General features: G+C 36.4%; 2 protein-coding genes across 2 annotated transcripts; both read right to left on the reverse strand.

Annotated features, from left to right (window-relative positions):
* Positions 1–1,398: 1,398 nt before the first annotated feature.
* On the reverse strand, positions 1,399–22,709 carry LOC132557812 (uncharacterized). Its single transcript, XM_060222342.1, has 6 exons — positions 22,505–22,709; positions 11,596–11,739; positions 9,593–9,814; positions 2,756–2,902; positions 2,159–2,398; positions 1,399–1,424 (listed from the first exon to the last, which is right to left on the reverse strand). The coding sequence occupies exons 1-6, from the start codon at positions 22,707–22,709 to the stop codon at positions 1,399–1,401; spliced, it is 984 nt and encodes a 327-aa protein (XP_060078325.1).
* A 772-nt stretch (positions 22,710–23,481) lies between these two features.
* Positions 23,482–25,607, reverse strand: LOC132557905 (uncharacterized). Its single transcript, XM_060222433.1, has 2 exons — positions 25,119–25,607; positions 23,482–24,840 (listed from the first exon to the last, which is right to left on the reverse strand). The coding sequence occupies exons 1-2, from the start codon at positions 25,523–25,525 to the stop codon at positions 24,117–24,119; spliced, it is 1,131 nt and encodes a 376-aa protein (XP_060078416.1). The 5' UTR covers positions 25,526–25,607; the 3' UTR covers positions 23,482–24,116.
* Between the last annotated feature and the right edge of the window lie 597 nt (positions 25,608–26,204).

The raw sequence follows: 26,204 nt of genomic DNA on the forward strand, positions 1-26,204 counted from the left end.
ACCTTTCTTCATACGCTCAAATGTCCTTAGTCGATGTAAACCATCCTTTGTTAGTGAACTGTTCTCATTTCATTCTCCTATTGGATGCTATAGTAACCCTTGTTTGGGAAGAAAATAGAATGATGACCTCAAAGTAATATCTTAACTCTGTGTTCAATTACAAGAGTCTTTATTTAACATCGCATACATATAAACAGACAATATTAATTCATGGGAACTGTTGTTGCGACAAATTTTATTCAGTTTGCACGTGTATTTGATAATTCGTCATCTCTAAAGTTGTTGAAGTAAGCTAGCGCAAAGATTTGGAGTTAAACTATTAAGTTGAGCACGTGCAACCGGGCCAAATTTTAATTATCTGAGTTACTTTCCGTTACTCGTTTTTTAGAAATTTTAGGAGGGCGGTTTGAATGGCGCCCAAAAGATCACTAGACTTGGATTTTCCGCAGTTATAAATGCAATAAAAGCTAATATGTCCAGCATTTTCATGCTTTTTAGCAATATTTATGGCGTGTTTTGGCTTCTATTGATTGATATATTGATCATTGATCTATTTTTCACTACAGCTATTTTTCTCCTTTTCAGTGTTATACAGGCAAAAATAATTGATATTTCACATTAGCTTCTGGTCCATGAGGCAACTTTCAGGCAAAAAAAGACGTTTTAGGAGATGTTGTTTTGTTACAAAACATATACCAATCTGTATGAAAAAACGTTGCGATTAGTTTGAGGTTAAACCATCAAAATGGCTGGATACGTCTCTGTTTTTGAAGTGGAGCGAAGGGAAGTAACTCTGTTATAGTTACAGACACTACTGCTTACTTTCACGTTCTTTCTGCTTCTTCCAAAACGACATAATTTTAATGCGTTGCAAATTTACTGCTAGATGCTATTTTCCCATTTTTTACAGGAAGATTTGGTTTGCTGTTTTATCATGACTAGAAAAAATGTCGGCTGACTGACCATTTCAAATGATGCCTTTTGGGTCTAGCGTTTTTCCAGTGCTTTTTCCATACTCGTACATTTTTGCCTTTTGTTTTCAACAAGTTCAAGTAGTACGTTTAGATATTTCATGCATACACATCTTTTTTATATTTGTTTTTTTGCCACAGCTTATTAGACCACCATTTTTGTAAGACAAATAACTTTTTAATATCCAAAATTTTTCCAGATTGGGATAAATTTTGTTTCGCTGGTTTAATATAGAAACTCCAAAATGTCGGCTAAAATCTTACCGGAAAAAATGAAGTTAAACACTAGAACTACACATACATAATGACTATAAGATATGTGTATCCCGTTAGCCACCCCTTCACAAAAATCCTTATGTATTACTGAAACACACGAGAGAAGTCGATGGTGGAAGCTCCAGGCCCCTCACGTAAGAAAGCTGGGCGGTTAAGAGGTCATCATTATGACGAATTCTGGAAGAAAAGAATTAGGAACATTACTTATTTACAATTATACACAGACCCACCGAACAAAAAAAACCCAGCGTTATGTGGTATCGTCTTATGAAAAAAAACCCAACATCACAACCTATACCCAGTGTGGTCGCTATTTCCAAACACGTGTACATACACACCCTCACCACCACACCCCCCCCCCCCTCCCCACATACCACCACTACCACCATCACACACACACACACAACCACCACACACACACACACACACACACACACACACACACACACACCACAACCACCACCACCACCAAACAAACACACACACCCTCACCCCCACCCCCCAACTCACTCACTCACACACACACACACACAAACACACACACACAGCAACCACTACACACACCACCACCACCACCACACACAAACTCTAGCAAGGCTTTTTATTAAGTGTAAGAAACGACAAATCTTTCACACTCTAACAAGACATGAATTAGTGTAAGAAACGACAATGTTATCACCCACTAACATTTTTAATGCCAACCTTTAACTCTCTCGCTTTTTAGGGGTATAAAGAACGACAACTGTTTGAATGCCTTGGATGTTTGAGTATCGACAGATCTCTTACATGATGGTATATTAAAAAAGGCAACTCTTTCACTCTTTAGGAAAAACTGGAATGACAAATGACAGAAACTACTAGTTCAGCATTATTTTTGTCCATACTTATCAAATGTTGAATAATCAAAGTACCTTGAAAATCAATTTTGCCGTCATTGTTGATGTCCGCTTCCCGCATCATTTCGTCCACTTCCTTTTCAGTCAGTTTATCTCCGGTACTCTGCAACGCTGTTCTCAGCTCTTTGGGATCAATTGTGCCATCTCCGTCCTTATCGAACATTTTAAATGCTTCCTTTAAATTTTCATGGTCTTTTTCTTTATTGGTCCGCTGTATTATTGCAACGAGCTCTTCGTATTTCAGAACGCCATTACCTTAGCGAAATACAGAAAGATCAGCGGTTAACACCGTAACAACATCACTTACTAATAATTGTCTTATACCGCTATAACGCTGTTTTACGGTTCTTCGTAAACGTCACGATTATCATGGGGGATGGGGGTGTTACGAATGTATGGATATCTCAAGGCACCAAGAGAGGAACTTTCCATCATAAATATATGTTTTATCCATAAGGTAGCACCTACCAGCCTACACTTTGCCCCTTGTCATAGGAAAATAGATTTTAGTTAAGGCATTAGTACAATTGTCGACGATTCTTTAAAATTTAAGACATATGAATACAAACATGATGAAAACCCACGAAATTCCGAGGATATATTAATACTTACTATCAATGCCTGCTTCATCTAACATTTCCTTTACTTCTTGTTCGGTAGGGTTTGTGCCAAAATGCCTCATGACATTGATGAGCTCGGTGCATGGTATGGTACCATCGCCCTTTACATCGAACTTATCGAATATCTCTTTAAGAGGATCTAAAGTACAAAAAATGAAAATGATAAACTATTGAAGATGATTTTGAAAACCAATATTAGATTATCAAAAGTCTCCCGAAAGCAAAGACGGGTAACTTTATTCTTAGAGTCAATTATGTTTTACTTAGAAAACTGGGGAATTGATCCCAGTATCTAGAGTGAACAGGATCGTGCAGGTAATGGTTATCGTTTGTATCCGTTATTGTTCAATATTGACTATGGTTTTCATAGCCCCATGAACAACTTATTTAACTGAACTGTTTATTGTTTAACTTATTTTAGTTCCGAATGTTTTACTTACACAACATCTGGAACGTATATGTTATACAACATATCTATCATACTGATTGCAAATGGCTAATGAATGATGCGGTTGAAAGCTAGTATAAGACTATCAGTCAAAGGTCCTCTTTCACGAAAAATGGAATTTTGCCCACGACCCGATTTAATCTTGATGGTGATGGTGGAGGCTTTTCGCCTCCGCGACTCTGCCGTCGCCGGGCGGAGTCCAATCGACGTACATATGTCGATTCTCTGGCGACGTCCGATTCAATCCAAACCATTTGGCATTTATAGCACCCCAATACACTCCCATGAAATAGCACGCAAAACATTCAAAAGGCCCATAGGGCCTGATTTATTATAGAATTTGTGACATTTACTGAGGGTAAGGTAATACTGGCTATATAAACAATATAGAGAAACTGCAATTAGGAATATGATATTTTAGCGGTTTACTTTCAGCGAGAAAATCAGATTACCGTGAAAATACGTACATATGCAGTATAACATTATGTATCTTATGTGTGTTTAACTATACTTCACCTTTATCTGCGTCCGTTTCGCCGGCGACTTCTTTCACAGACTGTAAAATAGATAAAGTAATAAACATACAGTAGTAGAGTGCTAGTATCATGCACTTTTAAAATTTCTGTGTTGATATCAATGGGTATCTATCATAAAAAATACATCAAAACGGGGAGGACTTAGGGCGGAGCGGAGAGGAGTAAGGAGGAGAACGAAAGCGGGAAGGGAGGAGGGGGCGGAGATGAGTAAGGAGAAGAACGGAAGCGGAGGGGGGGGGGGGAGGTGGGTGATGGGCAGAATGGAGGGCAAAGAGGAGTGAAGAGAGGAATGAAGAGGAGAATGGAGATGAGTGAGAACAAAACGGAAAGGAGTGAGAGGGAATGGAAGAGGATAAAGGAGATGAGAGGGAATGGAGGAGGATAAAGGAGTGAGAGGGAATGGAGGAGGATAAAGGAGATTAGAGGGAACGGAGGAGGATAAAGGAGTGAGAGGGAATGGAGGAGGATAAAGGAGTGAGAGGGATTGGAGGAGGATAAAGGAGTGAGAGGGAATGGAGGAGGATAAAGGAGTGAGAGGGAATGGAGGAGGATAAAGGAGTGAGAGGGAATGGAGGAGGATAAAGGAGATGAGAGGGAATGGAGGAGGATAAAGGAGATGAGAGGGAATGGAGGAGGATAAAGGAGATGAGAGGGAATGGAGGAGGATAAAGGAGATGAGAGGGAATGGAGGAGGATAAAGGAGATGAGAGGGAATGGAGGAGGATAAAGGAGATGAGAGGGAATGGAGGAGGATAAAGGAGATGAGAAGGAATGGAGGAGGATAAAGGAGTGAGAGGGAATGGAGGAGGATAAAGGAGATGAGAAGGAATGGAGGAGGATAAAGGAGTGAGAGGGAATGAAGGAGGATAAAGGAGTGAGAGGGAATGGAGGAGGATAAAGGAGATGAGAGGGAGTGGAGGAGGATAAAGGAGTGAGAGGGAATGGAGGAGGATAAAGGAGTGAGAGGGAATGGAGGAGGATAAAGGAGATGAGAGGGAATGGAGGAGGATAAAGGAGTGAGATGGAATGGAGGAGGATAAAGGAGTGAGATGGAATGGAGGAGGATAAAGGAGTGAGAGGGAATGGAGGAGGATAAAGGAGCGAGAGGGAATGGAGGAGGATAAAGGAGATGAGAGGGAATGGAGGAGGATAAAGGAGTGAGATGGAATGGAGGAGGATAAAGGAGATGAGAGGGAATGGAGGAGAATAAAGGAGTGAGAGGGAATGGAGGAGGATAAAGGAGATGAGAGGGAATGGAGGAGGATGAAGGAGTGAGAAGGAATGGAGGAGGATAAAGGAGTGAGAGGGATTGGAGGAGGATAAAGGAGTGAGAGGGAATGGAGGAGGATAAAGGAGTGAGAGGGAATGGAGGAGGATAAAGGAGATGAGAGGGAATGGAGGAGGATAAAGGAGTTGAGAGGGAATGGAGGAGGGTAAAGGAGTGAGAGGGATTGGAGGAGGATAAAGGAGATGAGAGGGAATGGAGGAGGATAAAGGAGATGAGAGGGAATGGAGGAGGATAAAGGAGATGAGAGGAAATGGAGGAGGATAAAGGAGTGAGAGGGAATGGAGAAGGATAAAGGAGCGAGAGGGAATGGAGGAGGATAAAGGAGATGAGAGGGAATGGAGGGGGATGAAGGAGTGAGAAGGAATGGAGGAGGATAAAGGAGTGAGAGGGAATGGAGGAGGATGAAGGAGTGAGAAGGAATGGAGGAGGATAAAGGAGTGAGAGGGAATGGAGGAAGATAAAGGAGATGAGAGGGAATGGAGGAGGATAAAGGAGTGAGATGGAATGGAGGAGGATAAAGGAGATGAGAGGGAATGGAGGAGGATAAAGGAGATGAGAGGGAATGGAGGAGGATAAAGGAGATGAGAGGGAATGGAGGAGGATTTAGGTGATGTGAGGTATTTGAGGTGGATAAAGGAGATGAGAGGGAATGGAGGAGGATAAAGGAGATGAGAGGGAATGGAGGAGGATAAAGGAGATGAGAGGGAATGGAGGAGGATAAAGGAGATGAGAGGGAATGGAGGAGGATAAAGGAGTGAGAGGGAATGGAGGAGGATAAAGGAGTGAGAGGGAATGGAGGAGGATAAAGGAGTGAGAGGGAATGGAGGAGGATAAAGGAGTGAGAGGGAATGGAGGAGGATAAAGGAGATGAGAGGGAATGGAGGAGGATAAAGGAGTGAGAGGGAATGGAGGAGGATAAAGGAGTGAGAGGGAATGGAGGAGGATAAAGGAGTGAGAGGGAATGGAGGAGGATAAAGGAGATGAGAGGGAATGGAGGAGGATAAAGGAGTGAGAGGGAATGGAGGAGGATAAAGGAGTGAGAGGGATTGGAGGAGGATAAAGGAGATGAGAGGGAATGGAGGAGGATAAAGGAGAGGAGGAAGAATGTAATAATTTACATTAGAAATCAACATTGAACCACACTTTCCAAGCGACAAATACCAGTGAGAAGTAAGATAGTTTTATTTCAAATGTATTGCATTTCAAAACTTAAATAATGACGGCATTTGTGTTACGTTCCTTATGAAATGTTAGCCGAATTTCATTTTATTTTCAAAAGGCAGTTTGCTTAACATGTCTTTTTTTTTCTTTTCTGAGATTTTGAATTATTAATCTGATTTTCAACGGTTATCAAAACATCAAAAATTAAAATACACCACCGTCATCATTACCCATTTATCTAAAGGATATTCTTATCCTAATTAATTAAAATCCTTTGTAATAGGTACATGCATTGATATTTTATGATATTGTTCCTATAGTAATTAAAACATTTAGAAATACCAAAGCTAATCTAGGTAGCTAAGTTCAGATATGTATAGATAGTGCATATATATTTCTAAAATAACAACCAGCACAGATAGAATAATTATGGATTACAGCACAAATGTTCTGGTTTGTAAAATAGTGTTTCACAATGGTACAACTGAATTTTAAGTTTAGTTCACAAACGGGATACGTACCATCCTTGTTGTTTAGTCAATCCTCTTCTTAATATCAAATATTGCCCTTATAGTAAGGTCTCCGATTAAAGTATACCGTTAATGTTTTAAGAGCCAACCAAATACTTTATTTGTTTCTTGAATAGCGTTGACATTTTTCATGTATTTTTGTCACGATATCAATATCGATTCTCTAAAGAATGCAAACCGTTGAACGATGTCCTAAAACTGTACATGAGTAATATGGGCTAGACACAAACAAAAAACAAAACAAAACAAAACAAAAAAATATGGGCCAGATGGGTTTAATATCATAGCTGATATTTCATATTAAACAAAGAATAATTTTGTTTGGCCTTAAATCTGAACACATAGTGATTAAAAAGCTTCTGGGAGATAAAGATCAGGATGGTAGTTCGCTCTATTAATTTACCCTTGACTACAAACATTGCGTGATCATTATACTTACAACATTGATATTTTTTTGTTTCACCCCAAATTAACATGTCCAGAAAGATTCATAATTGTTATATAAGAAGAGGCAAAAATATTAGAAAGATGTTTATTGTCTTAAAATTGTTTATTTTAATTAGTGTTTTTGTTAATAAGCTGGCTATGATTCTGAGACGTGACCTTTGATAATATCATTTTAAATACTTAAACAATAAGCGTTGATGTCTCTCTAAGAGCAACTCATAACCCTGTGTGCGAAAAGCACCGTTAACTTTACTCAATTCTTAAACATGCATATAATACTAAGAAATCAAGGTTTGCTGTAAAATGCATTTTCAAGGATTGATAATACTTATATTGATATAAAACGTAAAAAAATGATATACTTCGACAATGTGGACAAAGAAAAATACTCTTTTTAGATATTTCAGCTGAGTTAACGATACTTAAAAACTTTGGCCAATGCTATGTAAGATTAAAATCAATTTAAAAAGCATGCCCTTTGTTCTATTCGCGCAAGGTACGGGCCTATTTACGGCACAGTGGACGCCATTTTTTTCTGCAAAAAAATAATCGTGTCAGGAGTGGAAGTTATGTTGATTCAGATGTATTCCATATAATAAGTAGATGGCTAAACTTTTACAAATTCAAACATATGCTCTTTGCGAATTCGTTAATATTAGTAGTAATAGTTATAACTGTTATAATTAAGATGACCAGTCATTACTTGATATTGTAAAAAAAACCGCCTCGCGCGATCTGATATTGTTTCAAGCATGCGTGTATCGACAAACGAGCAAACGGTCGCAGCTGACATGACTAACGGATCACAATAGTATTAAAACATGTAAAACACAAGAACAGCGGCCTACAATGTGACCAGTTAATTAATACACATAGAAGCAAACACGTCTTCAATAGTTTTATTTCATGAAATGAAATTATCAATATATATATATGTACTTCAGAGCCCAATTTTATATATTGTTCGCAATAAATGTTTCTATCAATACACAGTTTAATTGAAGATTCCGATTATGTGCTGTATCAAGCTTTTTCCCAGGAGAGAGACAGAGAGAGAAAGAGAGACAGAGAGACAGAGAGAGGGAGAGAGACAGAGAGAGAGAGAGAGAGAGAGAGAGAGAGAGAGAGAGAGAGAGAGAGAGAGAGAGAGAGAGAGAGAGAGAGAGAGAGAGAGCCTGAACACTATAAACAGAATAAATTTATTTCAAGACATCTACTGTCAACTCATGTATTGTTGTGGTGGTCCATTGTCATGGTTTAGAAAAATCCTTATAGGCACTTGAGTGAGTTGATAATTAATACCACAAAACTCTTAAAAATTTAATCAATGTACTATTTGACCTCATGGGTTTAATGTTCCTGCTGTATAAACGAAAATATTTATCACATTAATCACAGTAATATCGTTCACAAACACACTCCTAGATGACACCTGTAATATGTCAGTATCCTGACACCTCTCTTGAGAGATAATTGTCACATCAGTATTATCAGGACTGTTTAGTATCTTTCAGTTTTTAAAATGTTTAATGCTACATAATGAATCTTTATTCCTCAAAGTTGCCACCAGAATCCCGACATCATTATAAATACACATGAATCAAGTGAAATTTTTATCTTGATTCCGGAATAACGCTTCCGGAAGTATCGCGACATCATTAATATTTAAGATTACGAATATCGTCGAAACGTTGTACCAGTTTGTGTCCATCATTGACATCCAGCCTCTTGATCATTTTCTTGAATTACTGTCATATAAAGTGATTGACAGGTTTGTATTAATTCCCAGTAATCATATTCACAAACTCTGCAATTTAAAAAGAACGATACTATTATTTGAAGAATCAACACGTCATTCCCGATTTCAGTTTGGTATGACATTTTAAGATACCTTTATCCTATGGCGTTTCAACTGACCGAGATAAGACATCGAATTGTTATACGAGATATATAACTGTGTCGCATATAGCATGGTGAAAATATGAAATGTAACATAGATATGAAATTTTATACCATTTCAATAATGAAGCGTAGTAACTTTCAATAATTACCAAATACAGAATTAACTGAGTGCCAAATACCTATACAGAGAGAGTTATGTTCGATGTACATACGTAGGACTATCAGTCTCGATGTTGTTAACATTGTTCTTATTTTGGAACGTGACATTAAATATTTGGAATGATATAAGATTTACATTACGGTGAAGCACATTTCTCGATCCCCTGATTTCCTACTTCGTTTTTTCTCCCTTTTTTTGTCATAATTTCAATTAATTGTAGTTTGAGTTCCATTTTTTTCAAGTCCATATATGGTGTTGATGATTAGAGCAATGAGGGCTTGTCGGACTCAGCACCAGATCTATGATCGATCTGGCAATCAAATTTGATGTTTTTATCCAGGATATCTTATCACTTACCACGGTAGTCGATTTTCCCATCACCGTCTGTATCTACCATTTTCATTACTTTTTCAATGTCTTCATTTGGGAACAATTCAAACAATTCATCTTCGTCCAAGTATCCATTTCCATCTTTATCGAAAACTTTGAAAGCTTGCATTAGCTCCTCAGTTTCATTTACAGCTGACAAACGCATTTTCACGAGGTGGGCGAACTCCTCAAATTCAATTTTACCGTTTCCTGGATAAATATATATAATAAACACAGTTACATCGAAAGAGCATGTCACTATATAAAAAATATGTCTTTGGTAATTATATTTATTTAACTAGGTAAATTGTGAACACCTGTACAAACAACATACAACTGATATAAACAACTTTCAACGACATGGACTAAGATACAGTATGGCCAAATAATGATTTGAAATCCTGGCCGAAATTAATATTGATTTTTTTCATAACTCTCGCTAAATATTTCTATTTATAACACATGACATGTTAATTAGGCAAATATCGGTTCACGAGCAGAACTACTACAATCTGGCTGACACTGGAAAACACTTTCCAATACATAGAAGCATATACAGTATCATGTCGCTGAGTTTAATACGTTGTAAATAACTTAGATGTGGCGAATACTTTATTTCGCGAATTTACCTCTTCAGACAAATTCGCGAATTCATGATTTCGCGAACTTACCTCTTCAGACATATTCGCGAATTCATGATTTCGCGAACTTACCTCTTCAGACAAATTCGAGAATTCATTATTTCGCGAACTTACCTCTTTAGACATATTCGCGAATTCATGATTTCGCGATCATACCTCTTCAGACATATTCGTGTATTCATGATTTCGCGAACTTACCTCTTTAGACATATTCGCGAATTCATGAGTTCGCGATCATACCTCTTCAGACATATTCGTGTATTCATGATTTTGCGAACTTACCTCTTCTGAAATATTCGCGAATTTATGATTTCGCAAATTTATCTCTTTAGACATATTCGCGAATTCATTATTTCGCGAACATACCTTTTCAGACATATTCGCGAATTTATGATTTCGCGTACTTACCCCTTCAGACATATTCGCGAATTCATTATTTCGCGAACATACCTCTTCAGATATATTCGCGAATTCATTATTTCGCGTACTTACCTCTTCAGACATATTCACGAATTCATTATTTCGCGTACTTACCTCTTCAGACATATTCGCGTATTCATGATTTTGCGAACTTACCTCTTCTGAAATATTCGCGAATTCATGATTTCGCAAACTTACCTCTTTAGACATATTCGCGAATTCATTATTTCGCGAACTTACCTCTTTAGACATATTCGTGTATTCATGATTTTGCGAACTTACCTCTTCTGAAATATTCGCGAATTTATGATTTCGCAAATTTATCTCTTTAGACATATTCGCGAATTCATTATTTCGCGAACATACCTTTTCAGACATATTCGCGAATTCATGATTTCGCGTACTTACCCCTTCAGACATATTCGCGAATTCATTATTTCGCGAACATACCTCTTCAGACATATTCGCGAATTCATTATTTCGCGTACTTACCTCTTCAGACATATTCACGAATTCATTATTTCGCGTACTTACCTCTTCAGACATATTCACGAATTCATTATTTCGCGTACTTACCTCTTCAGACATATTCACGAATTCATTATTTCGCGTACTTACCTCTTTAGACATATTCGCGAATTCATTATTTCGCGAACTTACCTCTTTAGACATATTCGGTGATCTAGAAATGACATTTAATTTGCTAATGATGAACTATAAGAAATATGAATTCCGATATTGGTAACCGCATCAGCATGGAGTTCATCAATAACTATTGATGTACAAATAATCGCGAAGGATTAGAAATCGCGATTAATTCTCCTCGCGTATTAACACGAAAATAATCCCACGCTAAATATATGTATTTTACAGTATATTGTTTCACATTTATAAACTTTTGTTTCTGGTTTCAGTGAACTTCGCATTTACCATCACGGTCGGCCACTTTTAACATTTCTTTAATTTCGTTTTCAGTCGGGTTCATATGGTAAGACCGAAGCACAAGAATAAGGTCTTTGCTTGGTATGGTACCGTCACCGTCTTTGTCAAAGCTGATGAAGATTTCTCTTAATTCTGTAACATAACAAAAAGATTAAATGTACGAAATCTACAACTGTTATCATATGTCACACTATTGTAAAATCTATTGTAATTGTATAAATGTGGAATCTAATAGTGTTGTCATATACATATATTGTAAAAAAAATGTGTTTTTATGAGGATTTTTTCGCCTTGTCTGCCAATCAGCACAATGAGGAAACACCAACATCCTGATTCCCTGATATTTCTGTATAATACCAACGTAAAAGTCATGTTTTAATTCTTCAGTTAACTTTGATAATTAGCAGATGGAATGCGGTAATATAATTTAAAACATTAACTATCAATGGTTCATACTTAAACAGTATAAAGGATTAGACATAGAGATCGTTTAAAAATTGCTAAATCTGAGATCTGTCTAGAAGCCAGAACTCGGTATATAATAAAACGAGATGGTGTTTAAAATATTTTATGTAGTTGTACTCAAATGTTGTCAAATGTAAATGCAACATAATCTTATTCTGACAGGACTGGTAACGTAAGTGTCCAGACACCTTCGTTGTAGCCAACGCTGTGTCCAATCATGCATGTGAAGTGTTAATATAAACATACATAGAATCCAAATCCAAGAAAATTGAAATTACTTCAAATTAATCGCCTCTCTTGGGCAGCCTTTTCCCCAAATAGAAAATGAACATCGTCGGTGTCTTTATCGTGCAAGACAACCCTGCATACCAGTTTTCATCAAAATTAGACGGTATCTAAATTTAGACCAATCAAAAGCCTTCTGTCTACGGCCATTTTGTAAAATCAAAAAATGAACTCAGCCATCGTGTTCTTGGCGTCAAACAATACTTTTATACCAACATCGTGAATTTTTTACCTATCAGAAGCCTCTATTTAACCGCCATTTTGCTGGCAATGTAATTTTCATTCCACCATCATTGAACATGCCGCCTATTTATCATTGTCACCAAGTCTCACCTTGGAGCGGTGAATATAACAAAAGCTATGGGTAAAAATGTATTATCCAATATGAAACCAGATAATGGCAGCTTTTTAAAAAAAATCGTCATGAGACATGCACGTAGCAAAATTAAGGTCGCTCACTAATACGCCTGTGGATATTGGCACCCCTCAAGTAGTTTCTGAGAGGGACGGGGAACATGTACAGGTGTAAAATCAATCAATTCCTCACTTCGTTTGGAGGGACTTGATCAATGAAAAAACAAAACACTTTCCAACTTAAAATGACTTAAATGAATGCTGTGACTCAATCCTCTATTTTGTATAAATAAACCTTAGGGGATGATTGACTTTCTGTAAAACAAATTTTCATGTATATGTTCCCGTTTGATTGATTATCGTTTTCACAACCAGAAATTATATTATTTTGGTTGTTTTAGCTCGTTAAAAAACATATTACAATTTACTCTACCTCTCTTGGTAACCCCAAAATTCACTTTCAGTCAGAAGTTTACCTTAGTTTTTCGTATTTTACAAAGTAAGCCGGTGAAAAACGAATATACCGCTTCACGAAACATGTCCTTTAGGATACTGGTTCTTCAGTTGGCCATTTGACATTTTCCCGACCACATCAAAAAACTGTTGTGCAGTGTCAACAAACGTAGAAATCAGAGATGATAACAATCTATAGAATGGAATTTGATAAAAACTATTTTTGACATTACACTTTCACCCATAAGTATAAAAATGTAGTTACGCTTCAATATTCAGTTACTACATGTTTATGAAAAGCAGTCTCTACGTTTAATATTCATATCTCACCTTTCAGTTGATTCTCTGAAAATCCGTCGAGTGTCTTTTTTTGGTGAGCCTGAAAATTAGACAAATACACTCGATTCTTACAGTACAAATTAAGTGTACATGTGTTAGGATAACATCCTTATGTTATATAACAAGGAAAACTACAAAAAATAATGATCCATTTCATTACTTCTGCAATATAACACCATATAGGATGTACATCAAATCTTGTAAAGTGTTATCAAGTCTTTCATAATGGAGAGTTTTAAAGTCACGTTTGCTCAAGAATGCAATGTAGATATAGTAAAATCTTTGCTCAATTTTTTATCGATAACACAATAGTCCATCTACATGATTTGAACCCAGTAACATATTGGGATTTGTTGTTTAAGTATGTCATTGTAAATGTTGTATTTCTCTAAGGAACAAAATTTCAACAATATCGGAATTTGTCTTACATATCAACGCTATTTCAAATCTGTCCTACCTCACACATCAACAGTCTGTCCTACATCACATATCAAGTCTGTCCTACCTCACATATCAACAATATTGTAAGTCTGTCCTACCTCACATATCAACAGTCTGTCTTACCTCACATATCAACAGTCTGTCCTACCTCACATATCAACAATATTGCAAGGCTGTCCTACCTCACATATCAACAGTCTGTCCTACCTCACATATCAACAATATTGTAAGTCTGTCCTACCTCACATATCAACAGTCTGTCCTACCTCACATATCAACAATATTGTAAGTCTATCCTACCTCACATATCAACAATATAGTAAGTCTGTCCTACCTCACATATCAACAGTCTGTCCTACCTCACATATCAACAGTATTGTAAGTCTGTCCTACCTCACATATCAACAGTCTGTCCTACCTCACATATCAACAATATTGTAAGTCTGTCATACCTCACATATCAACAATATTGTATGTCTGTCCTACCTCACATATCAACAATATTGTAAGTCTGTCCTACCTCACATATCAACAGTCTGTCCTACCTCACACATCAACAATATTGTAAGTCTGTCCTACCTCACATATCAACAATATTGTAAGTCTGTCATACCTCACATATCAACAATATTGTATGTCTGTCCTACCTCACATATCAACAATATTGTATGTATGTCCTACCTCACATATCAACAGTCTGTCCTACCTTACACATCAACAATATTGTAAGTCTGTCCTACCTCACATATCAACAGTCTGTACTGGCTGACCTATCAAACATATCAACAGTCTGTCCTACCTCACATATCAACAGTATAGTATGTCTGTCCTACCTCACATATCAACAGTCTGTCCTACCTCACACATCAACAATATTGTAAGTCTGTCCTACCTCACATATCAACAGTATAGTATGTCTGTCCTACCTCACATATCAACAGTCTGTCCTACCTCACATATCAACAATATAGTAAGTCTGTCCTACCTCACATATCAAATATCAACAGTCTGTCCTACCTCACATCAACAATATTGTAAGTCTGTCCTACCTCACATATCAACAGTATAGTATGTCTGTCCTACCTCACATATCAACAGTCTGTCCTACCTCACATATCAACAGTATAGTATGTCTGTCCTACCTCACATATCAACAGTCTGTCCTACCTCACATATCAACAATATTGTATGTCTGTCCTACCTCACATATCAACAGTATTGTAAGTCTGTCCTACCTCACATATCAACAGTCTGTCCTACCTCACATATCAACAGTATAGTATGTCTGTCCTACCTCACATATCAACAGTCTGTCCTACCTCACATATCAACAATATTGTAAGTCTGTCCTACCTCACATATCAACAGTCTGTCCTACCTCACATATCAACCGTCTGTCCTACCTCACATATCAACATGTCCTACCTCACATATCAACAATATTGCAAGTCTGTCCTACCTCACATATCAACAGTCTGTCCTACCTCACATACCAACAATATTGTAAGTCTGTCCTACCTCACATATCAACAGTCTGTACTACCTCACATATCAACTGTCTGTCCTACCTCACATATCAACAATATTGTCAGTCTGTCCTACCTCGCATATCAACAATATAGTAAGTCTGTCCTACCTCACATATCAACAATACAGTAAGACTGTCCTACCTCACATATTAACAATATTGTATGTCTGTCCTACCTCACATATCAACAATATTGTAAGTCTGTCCTACCTCACATATCAACAGTCTGTCCTACCTCACATATCAACAATATTGTAAGTCCTACCTCACATATCAACCTCTACCTCACATATCAACAATATTGTAAGTCTGTCATACCTCACATATCAACAATATTGTATGTCTGTCCTACCTCACATATCAACAATATTGTATGTATGTCCTACCTCACATATCAACAGTCTGTCCTACCTTACACATCAACAATATTGTAAGTCTGTCCTACTCCACATATCAACTGTCTGTTCTACCTCACATATCAACAATATTGTATGTCTGTCCTACCTCACATATCAACAGTCTGTCCTACCTCACATATCAACAGTCTGTCCTACCTCACATATCAACAGTCTGTCCTACCTCACATATCAACAGTATAGTATGTCTGTCCTACCTCACATATCAACAGTCTGTCCTACCTCACATATCAACAATATTGTAAGTCTATCCTACCTCACATATCAACAATATAGTAAGTCTGTCCTACCTTACCTATCAACAGTATAGTATGTCTTTCCTACCTCACATATCAACAGTCTGTCCTACCTCACATATCAACAGTCTGTCCTACCTCACATATCTGTCCTACCTCACATATCAACAGTCTGTCCTACCTAACATATCAACAATATTGTATGTCTGTCCTACCTCACATATCAACTGTCTGTCCTACCTCACATATGAATAGTATTGTAAATCTAACTTACCTCCCTTCTCAACATTATTGTGAATATATCCTAACAAAAAGTCAACAGTATTGTAAGTTAGTCTTACCTCACATATCTGCATTACTGTAAATTTTCAACATTATTGTGAATATATCCTAACAAAAAGTCAACAGTATTGTAAGTTAGTCTTACCTCACATATCTGCATTACTGTAAATTTTCTTATCTGACATATTAACATGAATGTAAATTTAACTTATATTTCAATAAAGCACTGACTGTTTTTACTCCTGACGATATATATTAACATGGTAAAAGTTTGACCGAAATCCCAAATCATGATTGGTTTGGTTTTATAAATTCAAATTAGAGAAGTTTGCATCGCGAACAAGATTTATATAACCTTACAGTTAACTAGAAATGGACATAAGAATTGAGCGACTAATGAAACATTTAAATTAACAAAAAACAAAAAATCAAAGAATCAAACTTACCATACTATAAACTGGAGTGACCGTATTAAGCGATGAACCTGACTGCCGACCAATTAGGGACACCGAGGTGAAGTCAGTAAAGATAATAGCAATTGACCAAAATATACAGTCACTGCAGAAAACAAGGTATGTATGATGATCTGACCACTTTGTGTTATATGTATATTAAACGTATACACACATTTTTATTCTGTAAAATGAAACTTTGGATAAAAAATGATATCTTGATATATAATTTTTTGTTATCAGTATTCTCTAAGAAACATTATTTTTACATTGTATGTACATGCCAGAGGTATTGTACTGTATAATCTTTTATCAGTGTTTGAAGTTATACAGAGGTAGTATATACCATAGAACATGTTCAGTGCGTTTTGACAATACCCAGTTATGTATTTCAGTCACCTTGTCGTTTCCTTTGTTTAAAGTACGAGAGGCTCTGTCGACTGTAAGAAAATATCGATTAGTTTGAATATAATTTAAAAAACGATTGCAATTGCCAACAACTATGAAGCAGTGTTTAAGCTACCACTGGAATGGTTAATTGGTTGTAGTGGTTTAAAAGTCTACGCTGTCAAACAAGAAAATACCGACATACCAACAGAATTCAACTTCTTATAACACAACCAGCAGAAGATTAACGTGTAACGTTCGATGACCACACGTTTCAGACAAGCCGATGAAACAAGGGCAAGATATGAACATTTTGTTTACTGTTAATTTTCCTGAGGTTGTCAGTATCAATATAATAGAAACACTTATAACACAACCAGCATAAGATTTCAGATTGTACAAAAAATAAAAAATACAAGTAAATAGCATGCTTTATTACAAATTTAGAGTGAGATACACTAGTGCAGTGATGCTAACGACTTTGAGTAAAGTGTGGCATTCCGATGACAACATTGCCACCTTCGAAAAATGACCAGCATGGAGCGTATTAGCACTAGTGTACGGAGTGTAAGAGATGGCAGGATATCTCATCGCCTTTTTCAGCCGAACTATGAGTCCGCATACACTATGGTAGAAAACAACGGGACGAGTTGGTTGAAATATTTTAGAAAAAAATGTACACAAACTAACTACATGTCGTTTAACACTTGGTCATAGATATGCGAGAGGACGTGTTTTTGTTGACATTCGTGACTGTAATCAGCGTATCAATACATGTCAAACAGACCTTCTGATGTCCATCAATTTCACTTTCAGATGTATTGATTACGTCATGCCGTTAGATAACAAGAAAGTTAATGAACACGTCCATCGTTTATACCCTGCATATATTGAATAAATTAAGGCCAAAGACATCAGCTGTTTTTGTCAAATCTTTTCTTCCAACGAAACCAATATACTAACTCTCCACAAACCCAATGATAATTGTGATGATCCCAATTTTCCTATTATGAATTTTCAATTTGTAAATAGCAGCAATCTCCAACCTATCGTGTGTACATGTCCCAGTTGATTCGATGCTCTGGGGCCTGATAGACAAACTCACATCACAGGGCTTTGAGGAATGCAAGTTATTATGGGGGAGTCGTCATAATGATCTTGTTGAGAAATATTCTATTCCCTCTTAAGTATGATTTTAGCTGAGATTTTATAAATGAATCTTAATGCTTATTAATATTACACGTCCTTCAAAGGCAACTCTACACCGCATACTGCAAACGTGTTGCACAAAAGCTGAAGTGATTTAAAAGATAAAAGTCAAATTCATTTAAGATACTGTATATCACATTTTATTTCTCCAGATACATGTCATCTTTCGTTGCTTATGAGAACATCACATGAAAACTCATTATGATAATGTGCGATTTTCTATGCTGTGTCACTGTCAGATGCATGGCAATATATTACAAGACAACAGAAAATGTAACATACGAAGTTTTATTAGTCTAGCGTGGAATATCTGTATTTTCCCTCTTTAATTCAATTTCATATTACTACTTATCTTATAATTATGATATACATTTGATCTCTGTCATTTTCATTGAGATTAAATAATTTTTTATATGATAATTCAGAGTTTTATAGCATTAACCGTAGTGACAATGAAGCAATATATCAAATTTGACTAAATTAGATGAATTGACCACATTGTACGATGTTTTCGGCCCAACTCGCCAGCTTTCGTGTCCGCTGCTACTTAAATCAGAAGCATTTGAGCGTTAGAAAGAGTCAGTATTGCAAAGCTTCTAAATGACTCAGATGTTCCACTGTATGGTTTACAAAACTCATGAAAATTATAGAATGTAAAATCTAAAACCAAACCAGGTACGTGCTGCCACACTAAAGTAAAGCTAAATCATACTAACAGTATTATATATCAATGAAGCAATGACGACAGCACGGACAAGTGTATTGTTACATTTTCGAGACAATCTGTTTATCAACAACTTACAACAATCGAAGTTGATTTTTGTCTTATAAAGGCCTTCCATCAGCCGAAGGGATTAACGAGACCTAAATTTACACCACCACTCTCGATTTAACTTTATAACTATGTATTTATTCTATGCTCTATGTATTTGATGTATGTGATAAAGGGGTGGATTACCTCGAAAGTTGTTTTACAATTCGCTTGTCCGTACTGTCGCTATTACTTCATTGATCACATATATATTCCAGTAATACACATCCAACGAGCACTTGTCTGTTAGGATCCAGTATCAATATATATATATACCAGTGATAATATACACAGAACTGCACCTATATGTGTGGAAAGATAAGAGTCCTGCTAGCGGTTCTCATTCAAATAAAAGCTCAGATTTCAAGCGGTAGTAATAGAACATTACCAGTTGTAATATAAATCGTGTTAGAAAGCAAGCTACATGTATTACTAACCCCACATAATATAGCTATATTTCAATTTCCAATGAACGGGATAGACACGACACATATATACATTAATATGTATATACTGATTAGCGCTTAATTTGTGATAAGGATAATGATGATAACTTATTTTATTGAATTGTCACGTATTAACTCTCAATACAAACATACACAATGCAAAACTGTTTAAGGGTTAATCAATATCCGGCTAAATAAGGACCTGTTAGACACCATTTAATATCTACATATCTATAACATTATTGTAAAAAACATAACATGCATTACTAAAGGAATATTACTTATCGGCAGAGATATTACTATATCTTCAGTGTAGCTTATCGGCAGAGACAATGATATTTCTATATCTTCAGTGTAGCTAATCGGCAGAGAGAATGATATTTCCAAATCTTCAGTGTAGCTAATCGGCAGAGAGAATGATATTTATATATCTTCAGTGTAGCTTATCGGCAGAGAGAATGATATTTCTATATCTTTAATCTAGATAATCGGCAGAGAGAATGATATTTCCAAATCTTCAGTGTAGCTTATCGGCAGAGACAATGATATTTCCAAATCTTCAGTGTAGCTTATCGGCAGAGACAATGATATTTCTATATCTTCAGTGTAGCTAATCGGCAGAGACAATGATATTTCTATATCTTCAGTGTAGCTTATCGGCAGAGAGAATGATATTTCTATATCTTCAGTGTAACTTATCGGCAGAGAGAATGATATTTCTATATCTTCAGTGTAACTTATCGGCAGAGACAATGATATTTCCAAATCTTCAGTGTAACTTATCGGCAGAGAGAATGATATTTCTATATCTTCAGTGTAACTTATCGGCAGAGAGAATGATATTTTCAAATCTTCAGTGTAACTTATCGGCAGAGAGAATGATATTTCTATATCTTCAGTGTAACTTATCGGCAGAGAGAATGATATTTCCAAATCTTCAGTGTAGCTTATCGGCAGAGACAATGATATTTCTTTATCTTCAGTGTAACTTATCGGCAGAGAGAATGATATTTCCAAATCTTCAGTGTAGCTTATCGGCAGAGACAATGATATTTCTATATCTTCAGTGTAACTTATCGGCAGAGAGAATGATATTTCCAAATCTTCAGTGTAGCTTATCGGCTGCCGTAAAAATAAGTATACGGAAGTATTTCTAAGATACCTTTCTAACAAAAAGTACATACACTTGAATGATTATTATCTACTATTTGCCATTTCGCATGTTTCAAATATAACAACTAATGATGTTGATAATACGTACGTGAACTAACGAAGCAGAGACACACAGGAAGGCTCTGAAGGCTTTATAATTGCAGGACATGGCGCGCAAAAATATTCAAACTTTGAGAAAAGTCTCATAAAAACACATAAGTAATGAAGACATTGCCTATATTATGACATCACAATCGAGTTATGATTGGTGCAGCCAATAGAAATAAGGCTCCAGGGGATATTAATGCTGATGACGTATATGCCAATTTTGCACGTGCTATATCACTGTATAACAGTAGGGTTATAAACAAGCACAACCCTTGTTTAAATTTTTTTTCCTGTACAATGTCGCCACATTCTAAAGAACAACTTAACAGAATGACATCGTTAAATGTTTGTGGATTTCTGAAACTAACAGACATTTACTAAATAACTGATAATTACTGACATACAATAGAGTCACTATATAGTAATTAGTTCTATATACAGGGAAACTTTCCCGGTCTCTTAAGTTTCTTCCGTTTCTCCCACTTTGCCCTTTTCGTTACAGACCGAAGATAAAGAGGACATATTCGTTGTTATAAGGCTCAGGGCGTATTTAACGCTTGGGGAAAGTGAAAGGTGTTTTGTGAATGTTGAACCGTACACAATATGTTTAGTTAATAAAACACTTCATCAAAGTATGACTGCTTCATCGACGAAACCCGTCATATGAACCTTGGAAGTTGGACAAGACTTATTATCAAAATATTCGTACAAATTTTTTTAGTGAACATTGTACTTATTGTGCTTTCTGCTAAGTACCAAATTTGAATAAAGAAGTTGAAAAAATTGTCAAAAGCTGATCAATGTAGTTCATAGTCACATACTATTATAACTGGTCTACTTTCATATGAAATAGCTTTGAATACTATACCAGAATGTCCCTCAAGCAACCTCAAATAACTTAACAACAATGAATATCACTATGATTGAAACATAATCTGACAAATTACTGGACATCCAAGTTACAGGATTGCAAACGGGGTGACAAGGTACATTCTCAATTTCAATCATTTCTCCCTGCGAGACGAGTTGTCAGATTTTGAACGATTATGGCAGAAATCATCCTTAGCAAATTAGCACGAGTACATATAACACACAAATTGCTAAATGACTCATTTGTCACAATGTCTTGAAATTTTTCAAAGCGCCCACACAAAAGCTGATGTTTTGGCTACCCCACTATATTCAGCCGACCTTAATGAATTTTCGGGCGAACCATTGGTTTATCACTGAATGACTGTAGAATAGTCAGATTGGCATCACCACTTTTCCCTACTTCAAACGGTGAGATTTAAGCCCATTGTCGTTGTAGTCTGGTTACCACTTGCTTCGTGTGGCGTCGAATTTCCAGTGAAGAATGCGATGAACTCTACAATGTAAGACATGCTAGAACAGTAATTATTTTCCCGAGTATTCGTCAGAGAAAAAGGATTGATATAACTTAAAACACAACTTCATTTATTAAGAATATTCAGAGGAATATTTGTTACGTTCAAATGATGTTTCTAAGATTAAATTCCATGTATGCGTGCTTACCATTTAAATCGATTAACCCATCACTATTTTTGTCCGCTGTTTTTATCAATTCGTTTACTTCCTCCTCTGTCATTGGTTCACCGAGATGCTTCAAGGCGATCCGCAATTCTTTAGGATCAAGAAATCCATTTCCGTCTCTATCAAACGTTTTAAAAGCCCAGATCAACTCTGCGATTTCGTCAGTGGTCTCTTTTCTATTTTTCATCAACGTAACAAATTCCGGAAATTCTAGACTCCCATTTCCTGTAAATAGTTAGGTAATGGCATTGTGAGTTGTGATTACACCATAAAAGTCGCGTGAACAGACAACATTTTGAACTTTGACATGAATGTTTTTCCTCAATAAGAATTTATTTTTTGAACGAACATCATTGCACGATGATATGATGATATGAAACTTTCATAAAACTTTTAAATACAGTGGATTGCCAGATTTTTAACGGAAGCGGTACATAGCGTCACTTTGGCGTCATTGACGACGCCATGTTAATAAAATAGATCCAAGAATAAATAATGATATTGAAGTGCTTACTTACCATGTGCAAATACCTGTATAGCATTACATCTAGATATCTTACATGTCTCTTAATACTTACATTTATATAAAACTATGGATGTACCAGAAAGACAAGATGTAGAAAACATCGAGCATTTACAAGCGGTAAAAAGTAATGAAAAAGCCGTATCTAATTACAAGCGCAATCGTCATGCGGCGTAAACGCACATTGATTAATAGCCACAAATCACCTAACGGAGCTATACCTAAATTGTGAACCACTACAAGTTGACTTTCCGGAAAAAAGGAGTAGATGCATTAAGGGTCAATTTTGGCCCCAGCATAGATTTTCTTAATTTTTATATCATGCAAACATGGACATATGACATTGATAAAAAAACAAGTTTTCAATAATTCTGACAATGCGTTGCCTAGCAACGGGCCTGGAAACCAACCTACTCTTTACCGTCTATTTGCACATTTTAGTGATATTTCACTGTTTTTTTTTATTATTTGGTGAAAATATTTAATCAATTTTTACATATCAATGGTATGATTTAAAAATCATATCATATTTGTGATCAACCATCATATATTACATGTTTAAGATTTCCTAGCAACACAATAGCAACCAAACTCTCTCCATAGCAACGGATTGTAATAAATACAATAATGGACACAGAAAATTGATGATAATACTCAAGGGCTGTTTAGATTATGATACATCTTAAAAATGTAAATATGATGATACAATAGAGCATATAGGTGGTATTCCACAGTAACCATGTCTTACCATAGCAACTAAATATTTCACCATAGCAACAGTACATGCAATAATCAGTACATCAATTTGTCAATACTTCCGTACACGGTTATCTTTATATTCTTGGTTAATTTGAAAAGGATATGAAATCAAACATGTTACAGTTAATGATTCTTACAAAAGTTAAAAGTTATTTCAAATAAACATTATGCACTAACAAAATACATTGTCATTCGAGATTAAAGCCAATTCCTCAGTCGATCAAGTGACCATCGTGCATTTGTAATTACATTTTTGGAGATTCCGAAATTTATATGTAATTTACATGGCTACATCGGTAAAGCTGTGCTGTTTTATTCCTCCGTGTTACCTTCATCATCACTCTCATCAATACTGATTGGGTCTGGTGTATAACTGGCATCTTGTAAATATTGTGTCCAGTCCTTACTAAAGTCAAAGGACTTGTCTAAATGACGTGCAAATCCCATATACCATAAGATGGATGCAACATGGGAGCAAGTCCCAACCACCCTCGCCCCAGCACGGCATGTACAGTACCATCCTTGCACATTACAATCATCAAATGATACCCACAATTGGTAAAGTTTTGAGGAAAAATGTCGGCTCTGTATCTTGGCATTGATCAGATTAGCATCTACTTTACAGATAGATACTTCATATCCTCCCGTTTCGCTCATATGTTCCTGTGTGTAGGACCGTGCCAGTTTGAGCTGATACACTCCCAGTGTCAAATTCCGCAGGTCTTCTTCTGTCAGAACAGGAAATATGATATCAGTTGTGGTCTCCATCTTCTGCCACTTACTAGGTCGATTGAAAAGGCCTTCTCGTTCAATTCTCTCCCAAAGAGAATTCTGCTTCCGTGACAAATGCAACATTTTCGATCCTAGCAGTTGATCTTGCTCTGCATCCCCCGTGCTTATTGGTGTACCGAACTTGTTGAAGATTGCACACACAATCCTGACAATATCGCCTATGTATGGAATCTGTGAGTTTGGCAACACACGATCCAAATATTTCCAGGTTTTTAACCGTCCATTCACAGCCTCAACGACCCATCTGAAAAATAGTAAATAGATGCATTTTGAATGTGAATAAATGCAGTATTCAAATGCATATGATGGTAACTATATCAAATAAATTTTGTTTTCAATTTCGACATCTTCTAAATGGACAGGTTTATGCAGTTCAACTTATAAAATCGAAAGTATCTAATTCTCACTGGGAATTACCTTTAACCATTTTAATGATATATTAATACAAATAAGTTATAAATATGTTGTAAAAGCAATTGGTAAAGTTAGTAAAATGTTACTCAGAACAAAGAGAGACCTTACCTTATTTTAGTAACAAGCCTGGAAGCGTTGCTTTCTCCGGTAGTGTGCTGTTTCCTTTGCTTGGAAAAAGAAGGCATCTCTGTTTGTATTCCTAGCTGTTGTAGGAGGTCCATGGAATCTCTAAAGCCTCTGTCAACCACAAACACATCATTTTCCTGAATCCACTCCTTGATTTCTTGAATGTTGGAATTTAAAATCTGATTCAGGATGCTGGCATCATTGTTTTTGGAATCGGCAAAATAGGGACCTAACACGGACACTATGTAACCTGTTGTGGTGACAAACATCATAGGTTTTACCAACGGCCGGTGCTTATGCATGCTGTAACTCCTCCTTTGGAACATAAATTGGCCACTCTTTTGTATATAAATGTAGGTGCCATCAATTACAAGAATGGCTGGTTCCATAAGTCCTCCAAACAATGTTTGGGCGAGTGGTCTTGTGTGTTTCAGTATAACATCTTGTCGACTTACATGCTGAAATCCCAGATTTGATGGAACAAAGTCTTTCGCTAGTGCAACTCTTGCCGATGTTACTGCACGTCGAATAGAATCTTTTCCAATGTTAAAAACTGTTGATAGGACTTTATTTGACATGCCACTTTTTAGTTTAGTAAGAAAGATGCCGACACAAGATTTAATGCTCCTATTCTTTGAAGATCGCACAGAACCAGCACAGTGAGTACACAAATCGTTAAAATGCTGTGTACATAGTCCAGTTAGTGTAATGAAATCTTCATTCGAAAGGGCATGCGGTGAGTCAAAGTCAATGCGTTTGCTTTGCTGTGTATTTGCTACATCTCTAATCTTAGAAATCAATGCCACTATTTCAGTACGATTAAGAGAAGATAGGTCACTTTTTATAGCAATGTTTTCACAAGCATCATTTTGCAATAGACCATCCTCGATATGATGACTACAACATCTTGCTCCGAACGGAACTAAAACCCCTTTTTGCAGGAAGAGGTCGTATTTCGCGTCACGAGATATTACCACCAGTTTCTTTGGGTAAGTATTGCATACAAAACATTTTTTGTGGCTACTTCCAGTGGATGGGATTGAAAGTGTAATATTCCGCGGCGATGAA

The sequence above is a fragment of the Ylistrum balloti genome, unplaced genomic scaffold (assembly GCF_031769215.1).
Source record: "Ylistrum balloti isolate Yb309-2 unplaced genomic scaffold, AGI_CSIRO_Ybal_v1 Utg369656, whole genome shotgun sequence".
Classification (NCBI taxonomy): Eukaryota; Metazoa; Mollusca; class Bivalvia; order Pectinida; family Pectinidae; genus Ylistrum; species Ylistrum balloti.

What these genes read in the sequence shown, in the direction of transcription:
- LOC132557812 (XM_060222342.1), bottom strand. Translation starts at nt 22,709, where the DNA reads ATGAAAAATAGAAAAGAGACCACTGACGAAATCGCAGAGTTGATCTGG. An exon ending in AAAAGTGGCCGACCGTGATG is followed by an intron (nt 9,815 to 11,595) that starts GTAAATGCGAAG and finishes ATATTTATCCAG; the next exon opens with GAAACGGTAAAATTGAATTT. An exon ending in TGGGAAAATCGACTACCGTG is followed by an intron (nt 2,903 to 9,592) that starts GTAAGTGATAAG and finishes TTTGTACTTTAG; the next exon opens with ATCCTCTTAAAGAGATATTC.
- LOC132557905 (XM_060222433.1), bottom strand. Translation starts at nt 25,525, where the DNA reads ATGGAACCAGCCATTCTTGTAATTGATGGCACCTACATTTATATACAA. An exon ending in AGGCTTGTTACTAAAATAAG is followed by an intron (nt 24,841 to 25,118) that starts GTAAGGTCTCTC and finishes ACTATTTTTCAG; the next exon opens with ATGGGTCGTTGAGGCTGTGA.